This window comes from Notamacropus eugenii, chromosome 3 (assembly GCF_028372415.1).
Source record: "Notamacropus eugenii isolate mMacEug1 chromosome 3, mMacEug1.pri_v2, whole genome shotgun sequence".
NCBI lineage: Eukaryota > Metazoa > Chordata > Mammalia > Diprotodontia > Macropodidae > Notamacropus > Notamacropus eugenii.
This window is the reverse complement of record NC_092874.1, coordinates 289,083,088-289,100,465: the sequence shown is the minus strand read 5'-3', so window position 1 is coordinate 289,100,465 and position 17,378 is coordinate 289,083,088. Positions and strand designations below refer to the sequence as shown.

The window sequence follows — 17,378 nt, the reverse complement described above, 5'->3', positions numbered from 1 at the left end:
CCTCCTTCTCTCTCTCTCTCCTCCCCCACGCCCAGCCCCCCCCCCCCCACAGTCCATGAGAACAACAGTAGCAGACTGGTATTTCTGGAAGGCAGTTCTTCTGAAGAAAACTAATAAATGCATAAATAAATGAAGACCTGCCTGGCCTGGCCCCTGCTGTCCTTCAGGAGCTCTGGGCCTTTGGTGAGAGGGCCGCCCACCCATCCTATTCTGCAATAAACCCCTCCCTCTTTGCTAGCCCTTTCACGACACACTGATGCCACATCGGCTCTGCTTGGTGTTCTTTATAGGTCTGGGGCTGGGTGGGGCGAATAACAATGCCTGTGCCCCCCCCCCCCCCAGTTCTTCAATGGAATTGTTCAGCTGGACTTTTTTTCAAGCCTTTCTGGTTACCCCTACCCAATTCTATGTGCTTTTATGATGCATCTGCTTCCATGTGAGCCCTGCCCCCAACCCCTCCCTCAGCCTCCATCAACCTGAACACTTTGAGTGGGTGATGAGATTGGACAGCTGGATCAGCACAGATGTGAACAATCAAATGCCCATGAAGCTAACACTGGCACCCAGAATGCCCCACATCCGATGCAAAGCCACTGCCCATTCAGACCCACCAGCACCCGATTCTATTTTGGCTGATCCACAATACCAGGGTCTTTGGTTGGCAATTCTCTTTGATATTTTCCAAATGGAGGCTAGCTTCTGAACGCCATCAAATTCTAATGCATCACTCAGTATAAAAGGTGTTCCCTATCTAGGCTCCAGCCCCCTTCTAGGCTATATACTCCAAGAGTGTGAACAACAAATCCCAGGGAATCTTCTTCTCTCGGCTTGGTGCTCAGTGCAGCACCCTCTGCAGGGTGTAGGTGCTGAATGTTTGGTGAGATTGATGTTAGAGGAGATGATGGAGCACACAAGCTCTCTGATTCTCCCTACTCAAACATGGCACCCCTTGGGAACACTGATTTATTCCAGAACATATCCGTGAGTAGGCCCCTTCACCTTATGTCAGAGCCCTCCCTGCTCAAGGTTACCACTTACCCACTTCTTGGAAATAGTTCTCTATGGCAACAGCCCCCTCCTTAGAATGAAAGCCCTTGAAGGGCCTACCACAGTGCCTACCACAGTGTCCAGCCTATAGTTGAGATCTAATGAATGCTTGTTGACAGACAGATTTCACCTTTTCAGATCACACACATCCTGCTTGGTTTCTCTGAGAATGAGGAGTGATGAATGAGAGGGAAGAGGGAGAGGTCTGAAGTCAGAGGAACTGGGTTCAAATCCTACCTCATATAATTAGTACTATCTGTATGACCTTGACTGGATCACTTCTCTTCCTGGGCCTTGGATTCCTCATTTATAATTAAAGAAGGTTAGACTACGCTGGCTTCAAGAGGCCTTCCAGTTCTGGCTGTGTCATCTGTGGAGATGACATTCATGCCTGGCTTAGGGAATCTGGACTAAATGACCACCAATGGATGGAAGTGGTAGGTTTTCTGGTCAGCTCTATTGGAGACTTATTTCCAGGTTATTTTGTGGAACAGAGGGAGAGAGAGAGGAAGAGAGGAAGAGAGAGAGAGGAGGGAAAAGGGAGAGAGAGACAGAGAGAAAGAGATAGAAGAGGGAAGACAGAGAGAAGGGAGGGAAAGGGAGAGAGAAAGAAGGAAGGAAGGAGGCAGAAAGGGAGAGAGATGCTATCTATGGGGAGTGTGGTTGATGTTATAAGGGAGTCACTGGCAGAAGACCCAGGGAGAGTTTTCAGAAAGGGGATGCTAGAAAACAGGGATAGCAAAAGCAACCTGGATGTTCTGAGTTTCTCTTCTGTCCAAACTGAGTATTTAATCAATGCTTTTTTTGAATGACTGATTACTAGGGAGGACAGGAGGAAAGCACAGCAATCATTTTAAGGGCTGATATAGCTCAATAAGTTAAAAAAAAAAAAACCACCTCAAGAAGAATGGGGATAGAGAAGAGACCATCTGATTTGGCAATCGTTGGCTCCTTCAAGAACTTGGAAGAGAATCATTATGGCCAGATGATGAGGTCAGAAGCCAGACTGCAAAGGGATGAGTGAAGAGTGAGGGACAAGAAATGGAGGCAAAGGGTGTGGATAGCTTTTTCTAGAAGTTTGGCTGCTAAATGGAAGGGAATGAAGGCCAGAAGCTTGATGGGATGTTTGGGGCTGGTAAAGGCTCTTTAAGGATGAGGGAGATGTGGGTATTTTTGGAGGCAGCAGGTAGAGGACCAGAAGAGAAGGAGAGACTGAAGATTGGATCAAGAAGGATGATTTAGGCTGCAATCTGCTGAAGAAGACAGCAGGGGAAGGGATAAAGGGGGCATATAGAGGGACCTTCTTCTTGTCAGAAACAAAGGAAAAGGAGGAGAGATTTAGAAGAAGGGTGATGTCAAGGGGTTTGAAGAATAAGGGAAGAAAAAGGCATTTATATCAAATGGTGAAATAAGGAACAGTTCTTTCCCCCAGGGAGCTTACAATTAGTTGGGGGATTAGACATGTAGAAACATTATTATCATTAAAGGAGAATATGACAAATGCTTAAAAAAATAAAACAAAGGTCCAAAGGTGATGAGATATCTAGAAACGAAGAAGGAAGGAAAGAAAGAAAGAAGGAGGGAAAGAAAGGAAGGCAGGCAAGCAGCCCAGTCTTTTGGCTTGATGAAGGGAAAAAGTGGCAGTGACCTTGGGCAGAAAAAAGGACTTCACTTAGGGAAGGAGGGAGAAAGGATTCTGGGAAGATGGCGGAGTAGATCAGAAAATGCCAAGCTCTCCAGACTTCCCCAGCAAACAAGACAAAATGGTGCCTCAGAGTGAATGTAGAGTGGTAAGAATAAACAAGAGTTGGGACAGAACTGTGGCCTTCCTAAGACAACTAGGGAAGATCTGAAGAAAAATTCCAGAACCAAGGTTTGGTTGTTTGAATTGTGAACAATGAAGGACATGAAATAATGAAAAGGCAGGATGAGATGTGGAGGTCTCGTGAGGATTCTAGTTTGACTGATGTGTAGACTATGCTAAAGAGAATGAGAAATTATGTGAAATTCATAGCACAGGATGACTGAGATGAATGGATGAGAGAAGACAGAATTTATACTTTTGTCCATGAAACAGCTTCCTTCTGTGACCGGACAAGCAACAAGGAGAAGTAAGGCTGGGGAAGGGGTACAGTGGGGTACCAGCTGCAAAAGGCATAGTGCCACCAGCTGCTGGCCCTGGCCCTGCCACTCACTGGCCACAACCCTCGTCCAGGATTACCAGGGCATTATGAGAAGCTGGAGGCCTCCCCCACTCAAAGAACATTCAAACTCTGCATTAAAAAATAATGCCTGGCATTTTTCAAATCCTTCCAGGTTTCCAACGTGCTTTCCTCAGAACAACCCCATGAGGTAAAATTGTGCCAGGATCACTCCCATAAAAGAGGACCTGAGATGCCCAGGGGTAGAGGGAATGCTTTCCCACAACCCATGAAAATCTGACTGAGAGGGAAGTCCTGGGGATTTACCTAAGAACAGTGAGATGAAGTAGCTCGTCCACAGTCTGTAAGTACCAGAGGAAGGAACATGAATCTCCCCAAGCCCCAGGCCAGCAATCATACCCCTGGCCCACGTAGCCTCTTGGTGGAAGGGAGCGGTACCTGGGGTTACCCCGATTTTAAGGAGGAGCCCACTTGTCAGGAATGTTCCCGGAGGGAGGCCTTTTATTCCGAGGTTGGAGCATATGACCTCCCCGGTCCCTTCTACCACTCACATTCTGTGACTCAAGCCCACTCTGGGGAACACACCTGGCAAAGACGCACACACACACCAAGGAACAAGCAGGCTCGTGCTTACCTTTCTCTTCTCTTCGTCGGCAGGGTCAAATTTGAAAGTAGCTCTGTGCTGTTGGGAAAAAGAAACCATACATCATCATAAGGATACAGAATTAACTTCTGGTGCTCCTACAAAAAAGACATAAGAGACAATCTGCTGGGAAAGGGCTAGCTTTCTCTGTCCTATCAGGAGGACAAGAGAAAAACTCCAGGACTTCTCCTATTTCATTTTTTTTTTTAAATAATTCTTTCTCATAAGATGGTTCTCAAGAAGGGGTGAGTGGGAAGGGTGTCTAGGTGATTTCAAAACAAAAGATACCAATAAAAATCTGTTTGTTTTTTTTTAATGTAGGAGAAGGGACAGAAAACCTGTAACTTTCTTTCTAATGGAGAAAGGTGACTGTGTGTCAGTCAACAAGTGATAAAAACAGTGAATGACATTTGGAAAATGCCTTACAAAGGGCTTTCCCAGTCATTCCCTCTTTGGCGTTTTACCGAAGACCTCTGAAGTAGGCAGATCAGAGGACTGGATCATCTCAAGGATCTACAGCTAAAGGGGACATCTTACCCAACCACTTTGTTTTACAAAAGAGGAAACTGATCCTCAAGGAGGTGAGGTGATTTGTACAAGGTCACACAGCTAGTAAGAAGCAGAGATAAGACATGAACCCAGATCCTCTCACTCTAAAGCCAGCCATATTTTATATCCCAAATTTAAATAAGATAGGGAAACTGAGGGAGGGTCAGTGAGAGGAAGTGACTTTGGTTCTAGGCTACAAAGCAAGTTAGGGCCAGAACAAGAGACTTGTAAGTCAGCACTCTTTCCAACATATTAGACTCCTCCTTCTTAAGTACCTACTGTGTGCCCAGCACTGTACCAAGGGCTTTGGAGATACAGAAGCAGCATTAAGACAAGGTTCCTGCCTTCAAGGTTCTAAAAACTGATGATGAAAACAGGTCCAGAAGAGTTAAATCATAAGCCTGAAATCACTCCCACCATCTTGCCTTTGTGGGTTGTTCTCCTCCAAGAAGGATATAAGTTGAGGAACAGTCTGTGTTTAGGAATGGCTTTCTTCTCACCTCCATAGAGTGTGCACAAACTAACTGTACAGCTTAATGGGAAGTGGGGAGGGGCTGGAAAAATGTGTTGGATCTGAAGTCAGAAGAGCTAAGTTGGAGTACTGGTGCCATCACCAATGACCAACATGACCATTGATATGGGTCTCAAATTCCTTAGCCACAAAACAAGATGGTTGCACTGAATGTCTTCCAAGGGTCCTCCCAGCTCTAAAGCCATGGTCCTATCATTTGCTGGATGCTTTCACAACATCTCCCTCTCCATCCTACAGTTGGAGAAACATGAAGAACCAGTGACAGGTACAGGTGCTCACTCAATGTCACAGTGTGTGCTAGTTTCGAAAATAGAACATGGGACTCCTAAAGCCATCCCAAGGGCTTTCTCCATTAGATCAAAACAACTAGGAACTCTCAAGTACTTCAGGCTTTCAAAGGAAATTTCCATTGGTTCAATTTCTGTCTTTCCCTTGTGTCTTTGTCAGTTAGTTCAAGAACAAGTATTTGCTGCCACCATCTTGGATGTCAGGAACTTGGAAGAGTAAAGTACTGTCAAGTCAAGTTAAGAAGCATTTATTAAGCACCTACTATGTGTCAATCACTATGCTAAGTGCTGGGGAGACAAAGAAATGCAATAAACATGGTTCCTGTCCTTAGGCAGCTTACAATGTAATGGCACAGACAAAATGCAAGCAACTACATGCAAACTGGACACACATACAAGAGAAATTGAAGATAATCAACAGAAGAAAGACCCTAATATTAAGATGGTCTGGAAAAGTTATCAGAGAAGTCCTGGAGTTATATGGAAAACAAAGCTAGCTTTTAAATAGACAATCCAAATTCAAATCACCGCTCCAAGACTTCCTAGTTGTGTGACCTTGTATTGGTCACTTCCCATCTCCTCACCTTAATTTCTTCACTTGTAAAACAAGGGGACTGGCTCAGATAGAACCCTTCATTCCCTTCTAGCTCTAGGTCTGTTACAAGATACGGAATGCTACAATGGGACTAACAAGCTGGCACCAGTAGGAGACATCACCAGGAGGAACCATGAGGTAGGAGATAAAGATCACAAGTGGGAATCCTCAAGATGTGTCTTGTAAAGAGCAGAAACTTAAAGGATCTGGGATTTTCTGGAATGTGGTACTTCTTGTGTCAGTTTGGATCAATCAAAAACCCCACATCTTCAGGTCAACTGTTTTTGTGAGCTGCCAAGGAGGAGGAGGAGAAGAAAAAGGAGAAGGAAAAGAAGATAAAGAATTAAAAGATGATGAAGATGATGATGAAGGAAAAGTAGAAGAACAAGGAGAAGCTGCCTAATGAGTTGGTCTGTCTGAGCTTAGACTAGTCTCAGATAACAGACATACAGTCTGGCATCCCTAAGCAGGTCCCTCTTGTTGAGGAGTATCACAGCTTGTCCTCGTGGCAATGCCTCTGAAAGCCAAAGACAGGCAGCAGAAGTGGACTTTAGTAGAGAAGCAGAAGAACATGGTGGAAATGGGTGTGGCCAAATGATGGAAGAATGGGCAGAAATTTGTCCTCCACTTCCAAGATGACTGACAACCAACAGGAGGCACCAAGAGAAAAGGCAAAACTGGTCTGTTTTAGAGATGAGCCTGAGCAGTGTTATTCAGGCTGGATCAGAGGAAATTGAGATTGGAGAAGAAAGAAAGAAAGAAAGGTGGAGCTAGAGCCAAAAGGCATCCAGGTGTGAGGGGGCCAGGGCCTACAAGAGGGTTCTGGCAAGCGCAAAGAAGCAGCAAGCTGGGAGTCTTGTTACAGGGCTCGGATCAATGCAGCCTGGAGAAGGGCTTGGATGGCTGGGAAGGATGGCCAAGGAGGCCCCAAAGTTCATCAGTTCAGTGTCGCTGGGGTCCACATAAAAGACAGCAGTAACAGCTCCTTGGAACCCAGGCCAGTCAAATACATCGGTTACCAGAGTGTCCATCTTATTACCACTAACCAAATGGCTCTCAATCTAAGTAGCTGTTAGACATGAATGTGCCCAAATGCCAAGTAAATGTTTTTATGGAACCTTTTGGCATTTGGAGAGAAGAGACTGAGAAATACAAGTCTTCTGGGTAAGGAAGACACCTGCTCAGTTAGGAAAAACACTTCCTGAGCCTTCAGAATACACTATCAATCTTTTGCCATGACCATTCTGATTAAAACACAAAGTAGAATCTTTTCCTTCAGTTGCTTTTTTAAAAGTGAGAGTGTTCCTTTCACATCTTCAGTATGAACCAATGAAAAGATTGGAGGTAACATAAAGCCTGTGACTCCTGTTAGGAGGGCTCAATTTAATTAAAAATATATAGTGGTATGTGAGACAATACAAGCTGTATTTGGAATGTACTAATCCATCTGCCAAGACTGTACCCAATCAAAAGTTCTTTGCATCTACATCTGGGTTTTTGGGGCCAGAAGATGTCTGACTCCCAAGTCTGGCTTGTTTTAACCATCCTCTGTCCTTTATCTCTTAAGTGGCTCCCACTTTGCACTCCCTGCTCAACTCCAGGAAGAGGAAAAGAGAAGAGAGGGGAAGAGAGAGTGAAGGAGGAAATCCCCAAAGGGCATCTCAGCCCATGAGAGTGTGTGGGGCACTTCAGTCAGTAACCAACAACCACCTGTCCTCCATACATCCAAAGTGCTCGGCTTTGAGATTAATCAAGAGGGATCACAAAGAAAAAAAATGGGGTCCAGACCCAATCACTGATGATCTGGAGCCCACACAGAGGGAAACCCTGCTGCAGTGATCTTTACCAATCCCCAGTGGATTTCCCACTGAGCCCAAAATGAAGTGATTTCTGGGCCCCTGCCATCACCTGATGGACTCTGTCATCTATACAGCATAAGAGGGTTATTCTTCCGTTTTTATAAGAGGCCCCCAAAACAGAGCTGATGTCTCTATTTTTTCTCATCTCCCAATTTTCTGAATAAGCATCCTGTTTAAAGATGTCAGCGAAGACCTGCTTTAGTCCCTGCATGCATCCACCTTCCCCTGTGAATTTTCTTTCAGGTTGAAGCAGAGGCCCAGGTGACACCAATAAACACTAACCAATCCATCCCCCATGTGTGTCCTCTTGACAAACCCACTTCCCAAGTAGAGATAGCAGTCCAGGTCCAGAAAGATGATGAGTCACCGAGTTTCCAGACCTCCCAAAAGAAGATGACAAGCACAATGAGTGGCCCACTAAGCCTGCCCTTACGTGGCCACTCTTTAGCTTCTACTAACACTTACCCCTGGCTTCGGTAACAAAGCCAGAGAGCAGATACCTTTTGACGTAGTTATCTGCATCAAGGCTGCTCTGGACTAAGTCAGAGGCTGTGTTTCCAGGGCTAACCCCCAGATTAGGATTTTCCAAACAGTGAGTCAGACACGCCAGCAAAGACCTTGCTCTTATCACAAAAGGATTTCCCCTGTGGCCTGGGTTTTTCTACAAGACAGGCCCTATAGGCCCACTCCTGCCCAAGAATCTTTTAAACCCTTGTTCCCCCAGACCAGACATCTCTTTCTCCTCCTCCTCCTCCTCACTTGGAACCTTAGGGAAGCAGCAAGAACAGAGGACCTGGGTTCAAACCCTGATTCGGATACTTACGACCAGCGTGACCTTGTTTGGGTGAATCACCACCTTCATGGGCCAGTTTCTGACCCTACAAAATGAACAAGCTGAAAGCAGACTCTTCCAATGCTAAGTCAACGATCCCATGATCCCTGCTAGGGAAATCCACGGGCAGTCAACAATGTATCTTTCCGATGCTACAAAGTATCTCCTAGGAGACAGGATTTAGTAAATAAATGAATGAATGAGCTCTTTCTAGGTGCCATGCACTGTGCTAAGCATTAAAAACACAAACAGGGAAAAAACACAGTCTCTTCCCTCAAGGAGGTCACATGCCAACTGAGGGGGACAGCAGGAGAAGGGGGTCCTTTGCAAAGCCAGTGGAAAGGCTTGGAAGGCCCAAGTATGTAGCTTCCCATGGATGGCAAGGCCCAAGGGAGCCTGGGATCCTCAACAGCACAAATTCCATCTTAAAGGTTTTTCTTCTTCTCTCCTGCTGCATTGGCTTCTGAGACAACAAATTTCCCCCTTTACTCATGGTCTGGGTGGAAGAGAGTCCGCATCTTATTTCAACAGACATATTCTCAGGGTTAAAGAAAAAAAGATCCTTACATTTTACTAGGCAATGGGGGGGAGGGGGGAGTAAAATAAAACAAAGTGAGTGAAACTTAGAATTATTACCTTCACAAAGGTGCATAGAGATTTTCAGATCAGCCCCAGCTGACCCTCGCACTCAGGACCAATTCACCACAAGATGTCCAAGGAACTAACATGGCACCCATTGACTCCCTTGGTTGTGGAGTCAGAAGCTTGAACACTTCCTGTGTAGCCTGGATAAATCACTTCCTTGGTCTGGGCTTCAGTTTCCTCATCAATAAAATGAACAAGGGGGAGAATTTGGACTGAATGATCTCTTGGGTCCCATTGAGTTCCAAAGGGACAATCCTCTAATTCTCATTAGGTCTGTATTCAAGCATTGTTTTCAAAGGTCTATAGAAATCCCTGTATTTTCTCTCAGCACCCACCCACCCTTGCAGGATTCTATGTGAGAAGGGTCTATTCCAAGGCATGCTGTGGGCATCTTAGAAATCCCAAAATGTGGGGCAGGTAAGTGGCACAGTAGATAGATCACCAGCGCTGGATTAAGGATGACTGAGTTCAAATCCAACCTCAGACACTTGACATTAGCTGTGTGACACTGGGCAAGTCACTTAACCCTAACTGCCTCACAAAAGAAGAAGAAAAAAAAGAAATCCCCAAAATGTGCCACAGAATGGAAAAGGCTCGGGGAGAAGTCCCCCAGCTGACCACAAGACTGTGAGCTTCCTGAGGGCAGGAGCTAGTTGTAACCAAACAGGACAAACTCAAGGATTTGATCCCATGATCCCATGAACCTCAGGGGTCCCTAATTAATAATGCTGTTCCTGATTGATAACTGTAAGCATCCTTTACTGGGTCTGCTTTTAAAACAGAGTCTCAAAGAGAGGAAAAAGGGGATTCCCAATGATTTGAAGCAAAAGGCTCACAGGAATGACATGCTTTGTAGCATCAGTGGGAGTGACTTGGGCCACCTGGAGCCAAAGGAAAATATCTGGATCTTCCTGGAAAACCTCTTGTCTCTTTTTTCCCTCTAGCAGACCACTAAAAAGGAGAAAGAAGGAGAACAAAGTTCAGAGGAATCATTAGATTGTAAGCTCTTATATTTAAGGGGAGAAACTGTTTCCACTTTGCTGGAACATGGTGGCTGCCCTGGGCTTTCTCATGTCTGGTTATAACCAGCACCTGCTTCCCCACAGATGAATCCAACTGACCCTTCCTACTCTGGATCTAGCGGTGAGCTTGAGGATTGTCCACCCTTCTATTACGAGGCTCAATTTTTATGAAAATTCACAGTGAATGGTACCCAGTCAGCACTTAATAAATACTTTGTGATTGACTGGAGAATAGATTTAGAACCCGAAATGAGCTTAGAGATCACTTAAGTCTACCCCTTCATCTTATGGAGGAGGAAATTCAAAGAGGTCTAGTGACTGGGCCAATATCACACAGATGACTGCTGCAGTAAATTGCAGAGTTGGGAATCCAGGGCTTTGGATTCCAAATCTGCTTCTCTGCCATACTTTGCTGCTCCCAGTGAGCACATGAGAAACAGCTAAAAGAAATGGGGAATTTCAGCCTGGAGAAGGGAGGACTATGGGAGACCTGACAGCTATCAGTAAGCATGTAAAGGACTGTCTTGCAAAATTCAATTAGATTCTTCATAAATCCGGGGGTGTGCCTAGGACCAGTGGATCCAAGTTACAAGTAGAGAGATTAGAGACATCCAGAAAAGGAATGGGCTATCTCATACAGTGCTGATGCCCAGAACTGGTGGCCAGAGGGTCACAGATTTAAAGGCCGGAAGGTAGTGCAGAGATCCCTCTAGTCTAGTTCATTTATTTTCCCCTCACAGGGGAGGAAAATGCTCACTAGTCGAGGATGTCATAAAAAGGGTGTCACAGAGTGCCCAGGGGGTGACTTCTAAGAGCCTTTTCAACTCTGAGATCTTGTGAGCTAGAACTGAAAATATAACCAAGAAGGTTCCCCACCCCTGGTCTAGGACATTCCTGCTTCATCCAGAGACTGTAACATGCCTGTGGCCAAAAATCAAGTCAGATGACTTGGAAACTAATCAATGATGCAGTCTCTGTGACACCACTGAAATCCATAGCTCCCATTCCCCAATCCCCTCACCACCAGGCAGATCTGCCAGCCATTCATAGTAGTTGGGCAAAGCTCCTTGTTATCCATGAGGCTGAGTGAAGGAGCAGGAGGTACAGGCAAACATGTATTTTCATTAGCTTATTTCCAATGGCTTGGGGAGGTAATGCTCAGCCCTTCCTTTTTCTGCAGATGAGAAAAATTACATTGCCCACTGTGGAAGTTCAGGGTCAAAAAGTTAATATTCATTAGAGCTAAGACTAACTTTCCCACAGTTGAATCCAACTGACCCTTCCCTAGTCCTGATCACTATCATCAGACCCATTCTGCTCTTTCTCAAGCCTCCACGTCTCTCACCTAAGGGACAAGACTCCTGTGGGGTAGCACAATATGTGTATAAGCTGTCCCTCCGGATAGAATGGAAGCACCATGAGGTCTTTGTATCCACAACACTCTGCATAGTGCCTGGCATTAATAAACACTTAACAGATGCTTGCTGACTGATCAAGTAGACTGGTAGTTTGCCCCACTCCAACCAGTACTAAATATGGCGGGAGAGCTATGAGCACCCCATAGCTACTCCATCAGTGGTGTGGCCTGAACCAACTCAAAGCATCTCCATGGAAGATCACTGACATGGGGAATTCTCCAGGTGTTTCAAAGGTACCTAACACCACAGAGGATGTTAACACCATTCCAACCACTTCCATGTTACACTTCAAGAATGATTCCAAAGGTGGAAAAGGGCATTAGAGATGACCTAACAAAACAGCATCTATTTGGAGTTAAAGCTTTGAGAGCAGACAAGTTTCTCTAAGCAGGAACAACAGAATCAAATTGTGGGGAGACTGGGGAGAGGCAATGAGAGCGTGACTGTGAAGACTCATGGGAGTTTGGATGGGAAGAGAAAGAAGGGAATGTGAATGGCTCACAATGGAAGATGTCTCTCTTTCCTACCCCAAGCTCCCCATTCTTAAAAAGTTGAAATCATTCCTCTTGTAGAATGACAAATGGTAGGAGCTGAAAGGAACCTTAGAGGTCCCTGGGTCCAAACTCCTCATTTTACCCAGAAGGAGTCTAAGGCTCAGAGATGAAATGACTTTTCCAAGCTAGGAAATGGTAGGGCAGGAATCTAAAGCCCAGCCTTCTGACTCCAAGCCAGCCTCTTGGCAGGAGCATCACCACTATAAACAGACCCCATGAGGCAGACTTATGTTCCACCCTTCCATGGCCTCCCTATGGTCTCACTGATACTGGTATTCATTCCAAAGATGCCAATCACAACTCAGCTGGGCTGTCCTGTCCTGTGAGAGCCCTGGCCATGTCTTCCTAGAAAGACTAACAGCAGTGTGCTGGGAAGGGTTCCTCAAGCTCTCCTCAACATTAGCTATCCTTTTGCTCCCACATCAAAAAATGCATCCTTGACCCCACTTCTTTGGCATTCCTTGCTCATGAAGTACCACAGCCTGCTCACGCCCACCATGGCTATCTCCAATGGACTTTGGAAAATCTTCAAATACAATTCTTTCTAGACTAGGTTTCCATGACTTGCAGCCACAAAATGGCCCTAGAAGAATCTCAGTGTTAAAGAAAGATAGGCCTTTGTTTCAGGGAGAAGTTTGGGGTCATCAAAAAGTACAGCGCAGCTTCCTGAAAGCAAAGTAGCCTTTGGACTGAGCTTGAGCTCGAGCTCCTCTTCATGGTCATTACGGACCCAAATCATTGTCATTTGTAGAGTCTGTCCAAGATGTATGTACTAATGGACAAGCTCTAATGGGTATCATCTATCCACTATCTATCATAGCCCAGACCAGAAGAATCAAACTTGTGGCCTGCACCAGATTAAAATGGAATTGGGAAATATTTAATAAAATAAATAAAAATACAATACAACATAGATGATGTTAATTTGTGGTTTTCTAAGTTAATATGCATTTCTATTCAAATTTGATACCACTGGCCTTAACAGGGCTTTCTTAACCTGGAATCCACAGACCTTCAAGGAATCTATAGATAGATTTCAGAGGCTCCTTTATACTGGGTGAAAAAAAAATAAGAGTTTTACATTTTTATTTCATTATATTGTTTTCTTTTTCTTATGTACATCATTCAGAGAAGGAGCCCATAGGCTTCACCAGCTGTCCATGGGGTCCAGGAAACACAAAAGAAGTTCAGAACCCCATGTCTAGACAATAAGCATCCTTCAGCCACTTGGTTTTTCTGGTGCTGAAAGGAAAGTCAAACTCTTGAGTGGTTCTGGAGCTCAGGGCACCATCCAACTGGCTCAATTTCACCCAAGGACAGGGGCATCTGAAGGACCTCAGAAGCTAGAAGGACTTGGTGCTGGATCTCTTCCATTGCTGACCTTTGCATGAGACCTATCTCCTTGGAGGACAGCTTTTAACATGGGGCTTTGCTTTACCAAGTCAATTTTTTTTTAATCATCGACAAACAAGTACAGTGATGTCTTGTATTTGCTACATTCTCCAGTCAAATGTATGATGGTAAAAATGTGTTTGACCACAGTGTGAGGCTTATCTGTTCTAAAGCCTTCATTAAGGATGCCATGAACATTTGCATAGATTATTCTCATGAGAATTATATATAGATGACAGAGAGGTGCATGTATGTGCACATGTGTGTATGTGTCATGTTCCAAAAGGAGCAAACATAGATCTAAAATGGAAATAGTGTGCTCGAAAAGCAAAGCTCAGTTATGGAATATAAAGGGTACCACCATTTAACCAATCCAAGAAGACAAAGAATGGAGAAGAATTTGACATTCAAGGTGTGGGAGTATATGTTTTCACACGGAGTCAGAGATATGTCTAATAAAGACAAACAAAAAACGCTTGAAATTACCCCAGGCTGGTTCCTGGGGATTGCCAGGTTTGAAGTCAGACAACCTGGATTCCAATCCGAGGTCTACTCCTCTTATTACCTGTGTGACCTTTGACAAGTCACTTCACCAGGATTCATCTTTCTTCTCTATAAAAGGCCTGGCGGATCTTTAGGGTCTGTCCCAATGCCAAATATGAGTTCTGGTCTGGGTTCTGAAGCCAACCCTGCTTCAAATTCCTCCACCCTGCTGATTGTCAGTTTCAATTGTAAAATGATTGTTTTATTTTTACCGACACCTGCTCCACTTAGAACCTTCCTATGGTTCTAATGAGTTTCACAGGAAAGACAGGAGGAGGAAAATCATAAAGTTAAGATGGAACTATTACCACTACTATACTTTAAGGGTGTCAAAGGTCCAATTTCAATTCTGTTGAATAAATATTTCCTTGGTATCTGCTCTATATAGGTGCTCAGGGCCAGGACAACAAAGTAGGCCCTGGGGACACAGAGATCAACAATCCATAATCCCTGCCAGGAAGGTACAAGAATTGGGTAAAGGCCAGGACATAATTCCTTCAGGAAGTTCAAGATGATGGGGTTACAGGAAAGATTCAAACAAAATAGTGGGAGGCTCCTGGGAGGAGAGATTGCATCTGGAGAAGGGGGAGAAGGGGGATGATTCCAAAAGAAGTCCAGGGCCCTGAAGGGTAGGATTCTCCTAAGGGAAGCTGGGAAATGGGTCAAGGCATTCACTGAGGGGTGCTGAAGGATGTCCAGGGGGAAAAAAAACAGCCTGACCAGTCAGAAAATAGGAAATCCTGGGGCCATTTGGTGACCAAGCAGAAGGCAAGTTTCACTAGAACCTAGGGTCCCAGCAGGCCTCCCCCTTTCATATCACTTTCCATCTTGCATAGACCCCCTGAAGGTACCTGGTTATTGTCCTCCTGGATAATGTGCTCCTTGGGAGAAGGAACTATGTTTTTTGTACCCACCCCCTTTTTTGTACCTACCCCCAGAATTTAGAAAAGTGCTCAGTACACAGCAAGTGCTTAATACATGTTTGTTGACTGCTAGCTGCCTGTCTGTCTGCCTGTTACAGTGCAACACAGGGTAGTGATGAGGGCTCAGAATTTGTGGTCAAGCAGACTGGAGTTCAAATCCCACTCTGCTACTTACCATTTGTGGGACCCCTGTAAAACGAGAGAAGTAGGATTTTAACAAATCAGGGGTTCTTAACTTGTCCAGGAATTTTCAAAAAATATTTTGATAACTGTGTTGCAATATAATTGATTTCTCTGGTGGTTTTATGCATCTAAAAACATGTTTCTGGGAAGGGGTTCACAGGCTTCCCTAGACTGACTGTCAAAGGGGTCCAGAACATCCTTGGACTAGATGGTACTTTTGGACCCTACCTCCCATGGTAATAGACCCTACCCAACCCTAGTGAGATAAGACTGGTAGATTAGGGCCAGAGCAGGAAATGTCAACGCTGAATTTGCAGTCTGACACTCCCAGCTGGGTTCAGCTTTTCACTCCCAGCGTGACCTTGGACAAGTCCCCAGTCCGTGGGCCTCAGTTTCTTCATCGGTACACTGGTTGGGAGGGGAGAGAGGGCTGGACTAGAGGATCCCAAAGGTTCCAAGCCCTGGGATCCGACCAACGCTTGTTGATCGCTCGATTCGGCTCCGAGCCTGGAGTTAGGGTTGTATTTCGGGGAGCAGCGGGGAGCCGCTGAGGGTTTCTGAGTAAGGCAGCTGCTTCCTGATGCTGCGATTGGGGGAGATCGATCTAAGCAGGGGAGGGGGAGGCTGGGGGGGGCCGCGGGAAAGGGAGGGAGGGGGAGATCTGCCATCCTGGTTGGGAGGGGGGAGACGGCCTGCACTGAGGTGGGGGGAGGGGGGAAGGAGGGAGGGAGGGATGGAGGGAGGGAGGGAAAGGGCTGGAGCCTGCAATACGAAGCGAGCAGAGGAAAGCCTTTGCGACGAGCTGGGGGGGCTGGGGGGGCGTGCATGGGGGCGATCGCCGGGGGTCGAGGGGGGGAAGGCAGGGTCCGGTGCATGCATTAGCGGAGGTCGCTCGCACGGAGGGCTACGCCTCGGGGTACACTCCCGTGCCCGCTCGGGGCCGGGCTGGGCTGGGGGGTTGGGGAGGGGGGCGTTCGCCCGAGGCGATGCGACACTGCCCTCTCGGGGAGGGGGCCCCGCGCCGGCTTTACCTCCTCGCTGTACTCCCGCAGGACTCTCTCGATGGCCCCCGCGTCACCCCCCCGCAAGGTGTTCAGCGCCCCCTCCGCATCCATCGCCGCAGGTGTGGGGCGGCCGCGTGCTGCTCCGGGCTCCGGGTCAACGCCTCGCGCCCCCTCCCTCTCGGGCCGCTGGCTCGCCCGCTCTCTCCCCCTCCCTCCCACCCGCCAGCCTCCGCCTGGCTCGGGCTGACGTCACCGCCCCTCACCTTTCACCCCCGTGACGTCAATGTTCCCATGGCAACCGCCGCGCTGCGCCGCGCCCGCCCGCCGAGGGAAGGGGGGGGAGGGATCGCGTTCGCCGCGCGGATTGGCTGCGCGTCGGGGGTGGAGCCCCGGGCGAGGCATCTCCCTCGGCGAGGCAGCGGAAAGCGAGACCGCGGACAGAGCGCAGAAGGCGGAGTTCCCCCCTCGCCACCTATTCCCGGCGGCCCCGTTCTTCCTACACTGCCCGCTGGGCCTAGAACCCTTTTTTTCAGTTGCCGCGGCTTCGCCGGACTACTTCCCCCAGCATGCAATGGGGCAGACCTGCCCTATCCTCCCTCTGCCGCCCCGCCCACCCATCAGCTGACAGATCCTGAACTGCATGCAGGGAGGAGTAGTCTCCGTGCTCCTCGGAGAAGCTTTGCCTTCTCGCCGCAGGGCATGCTGGGAATTGTAGTCTTCGTGGGGGCGTGGAGAGCACCTGGCAGAGGGAGGAGCCCGTGGCACCTCGGGGGTTGGGGAGGCTGGAGCTAGTGCCCCAGGAAGGCTTTAGGGACCATCTCCCTTCACAACTCCAGCCCTTGTAGGGAAGCTGCTGCCCAGGGACAGCTTTGGACCGAACCTGTCAGACCCAGGGTGTTACTAGGACTGATAACAGAAACTATGGGAACTGGGCGCTGAGGGCTGGTCTGAACCGATTTCTTCCTCTTTTTTTTTTTCTAAGTGGCTTTGGGTCCCTTTGCTTGTCGTAGCTTTGAATTTGGGGTATGCACCAAGTGGGCTGGAAGCCCCTCTCTGCTCATTAGCTGCTGGGTGTCCTGCGAGGAGTTGCACAACCTCTCCGGACCTCAGCCTAAAGCTCCTGGTCCCTGAGTCTCCTCACCTCCCTGGGCCTCAGCTTCTTCCTATGTAAAATGGGCAAGATTGGAA

The 17,378-nt window shown here is 47.1% G+C and overlaps 1 protein-coding gene across 2 annotated transcripts in view; it reads right to left on the bottom strand.

The window, feature by feature from the left end:
• Positions 1-16,392, bottom strand: part of RIC8B (RIC8 guanine nucleotide exchange factor B) — a 96,139-nt gene extending 79,747 nt beyond the window's left edge. For both annotated transcript variants that reach the window (XM_072655827.1, XM_072655828.1), the window contains exons 1-2: positions 16,218-16,392; positions 3,844-3,891 (exon numbers count right to left, since the gene is read on the bottom strand). In XM_072655827.1, the coding sequence (XP_072511928.1) occupies positions 3,844-3,891; positions 16,218-16,301 (132 nt within the window). In that variant the 5' untranslated portion in view covers positions 16,302-16,392. The remainder of the gene's footprint in view (positions 1-3,843; positions 3,892-16,217) is intronic.
• Positions 16,393-17,378: the final 986 nt, after the last annotated feature.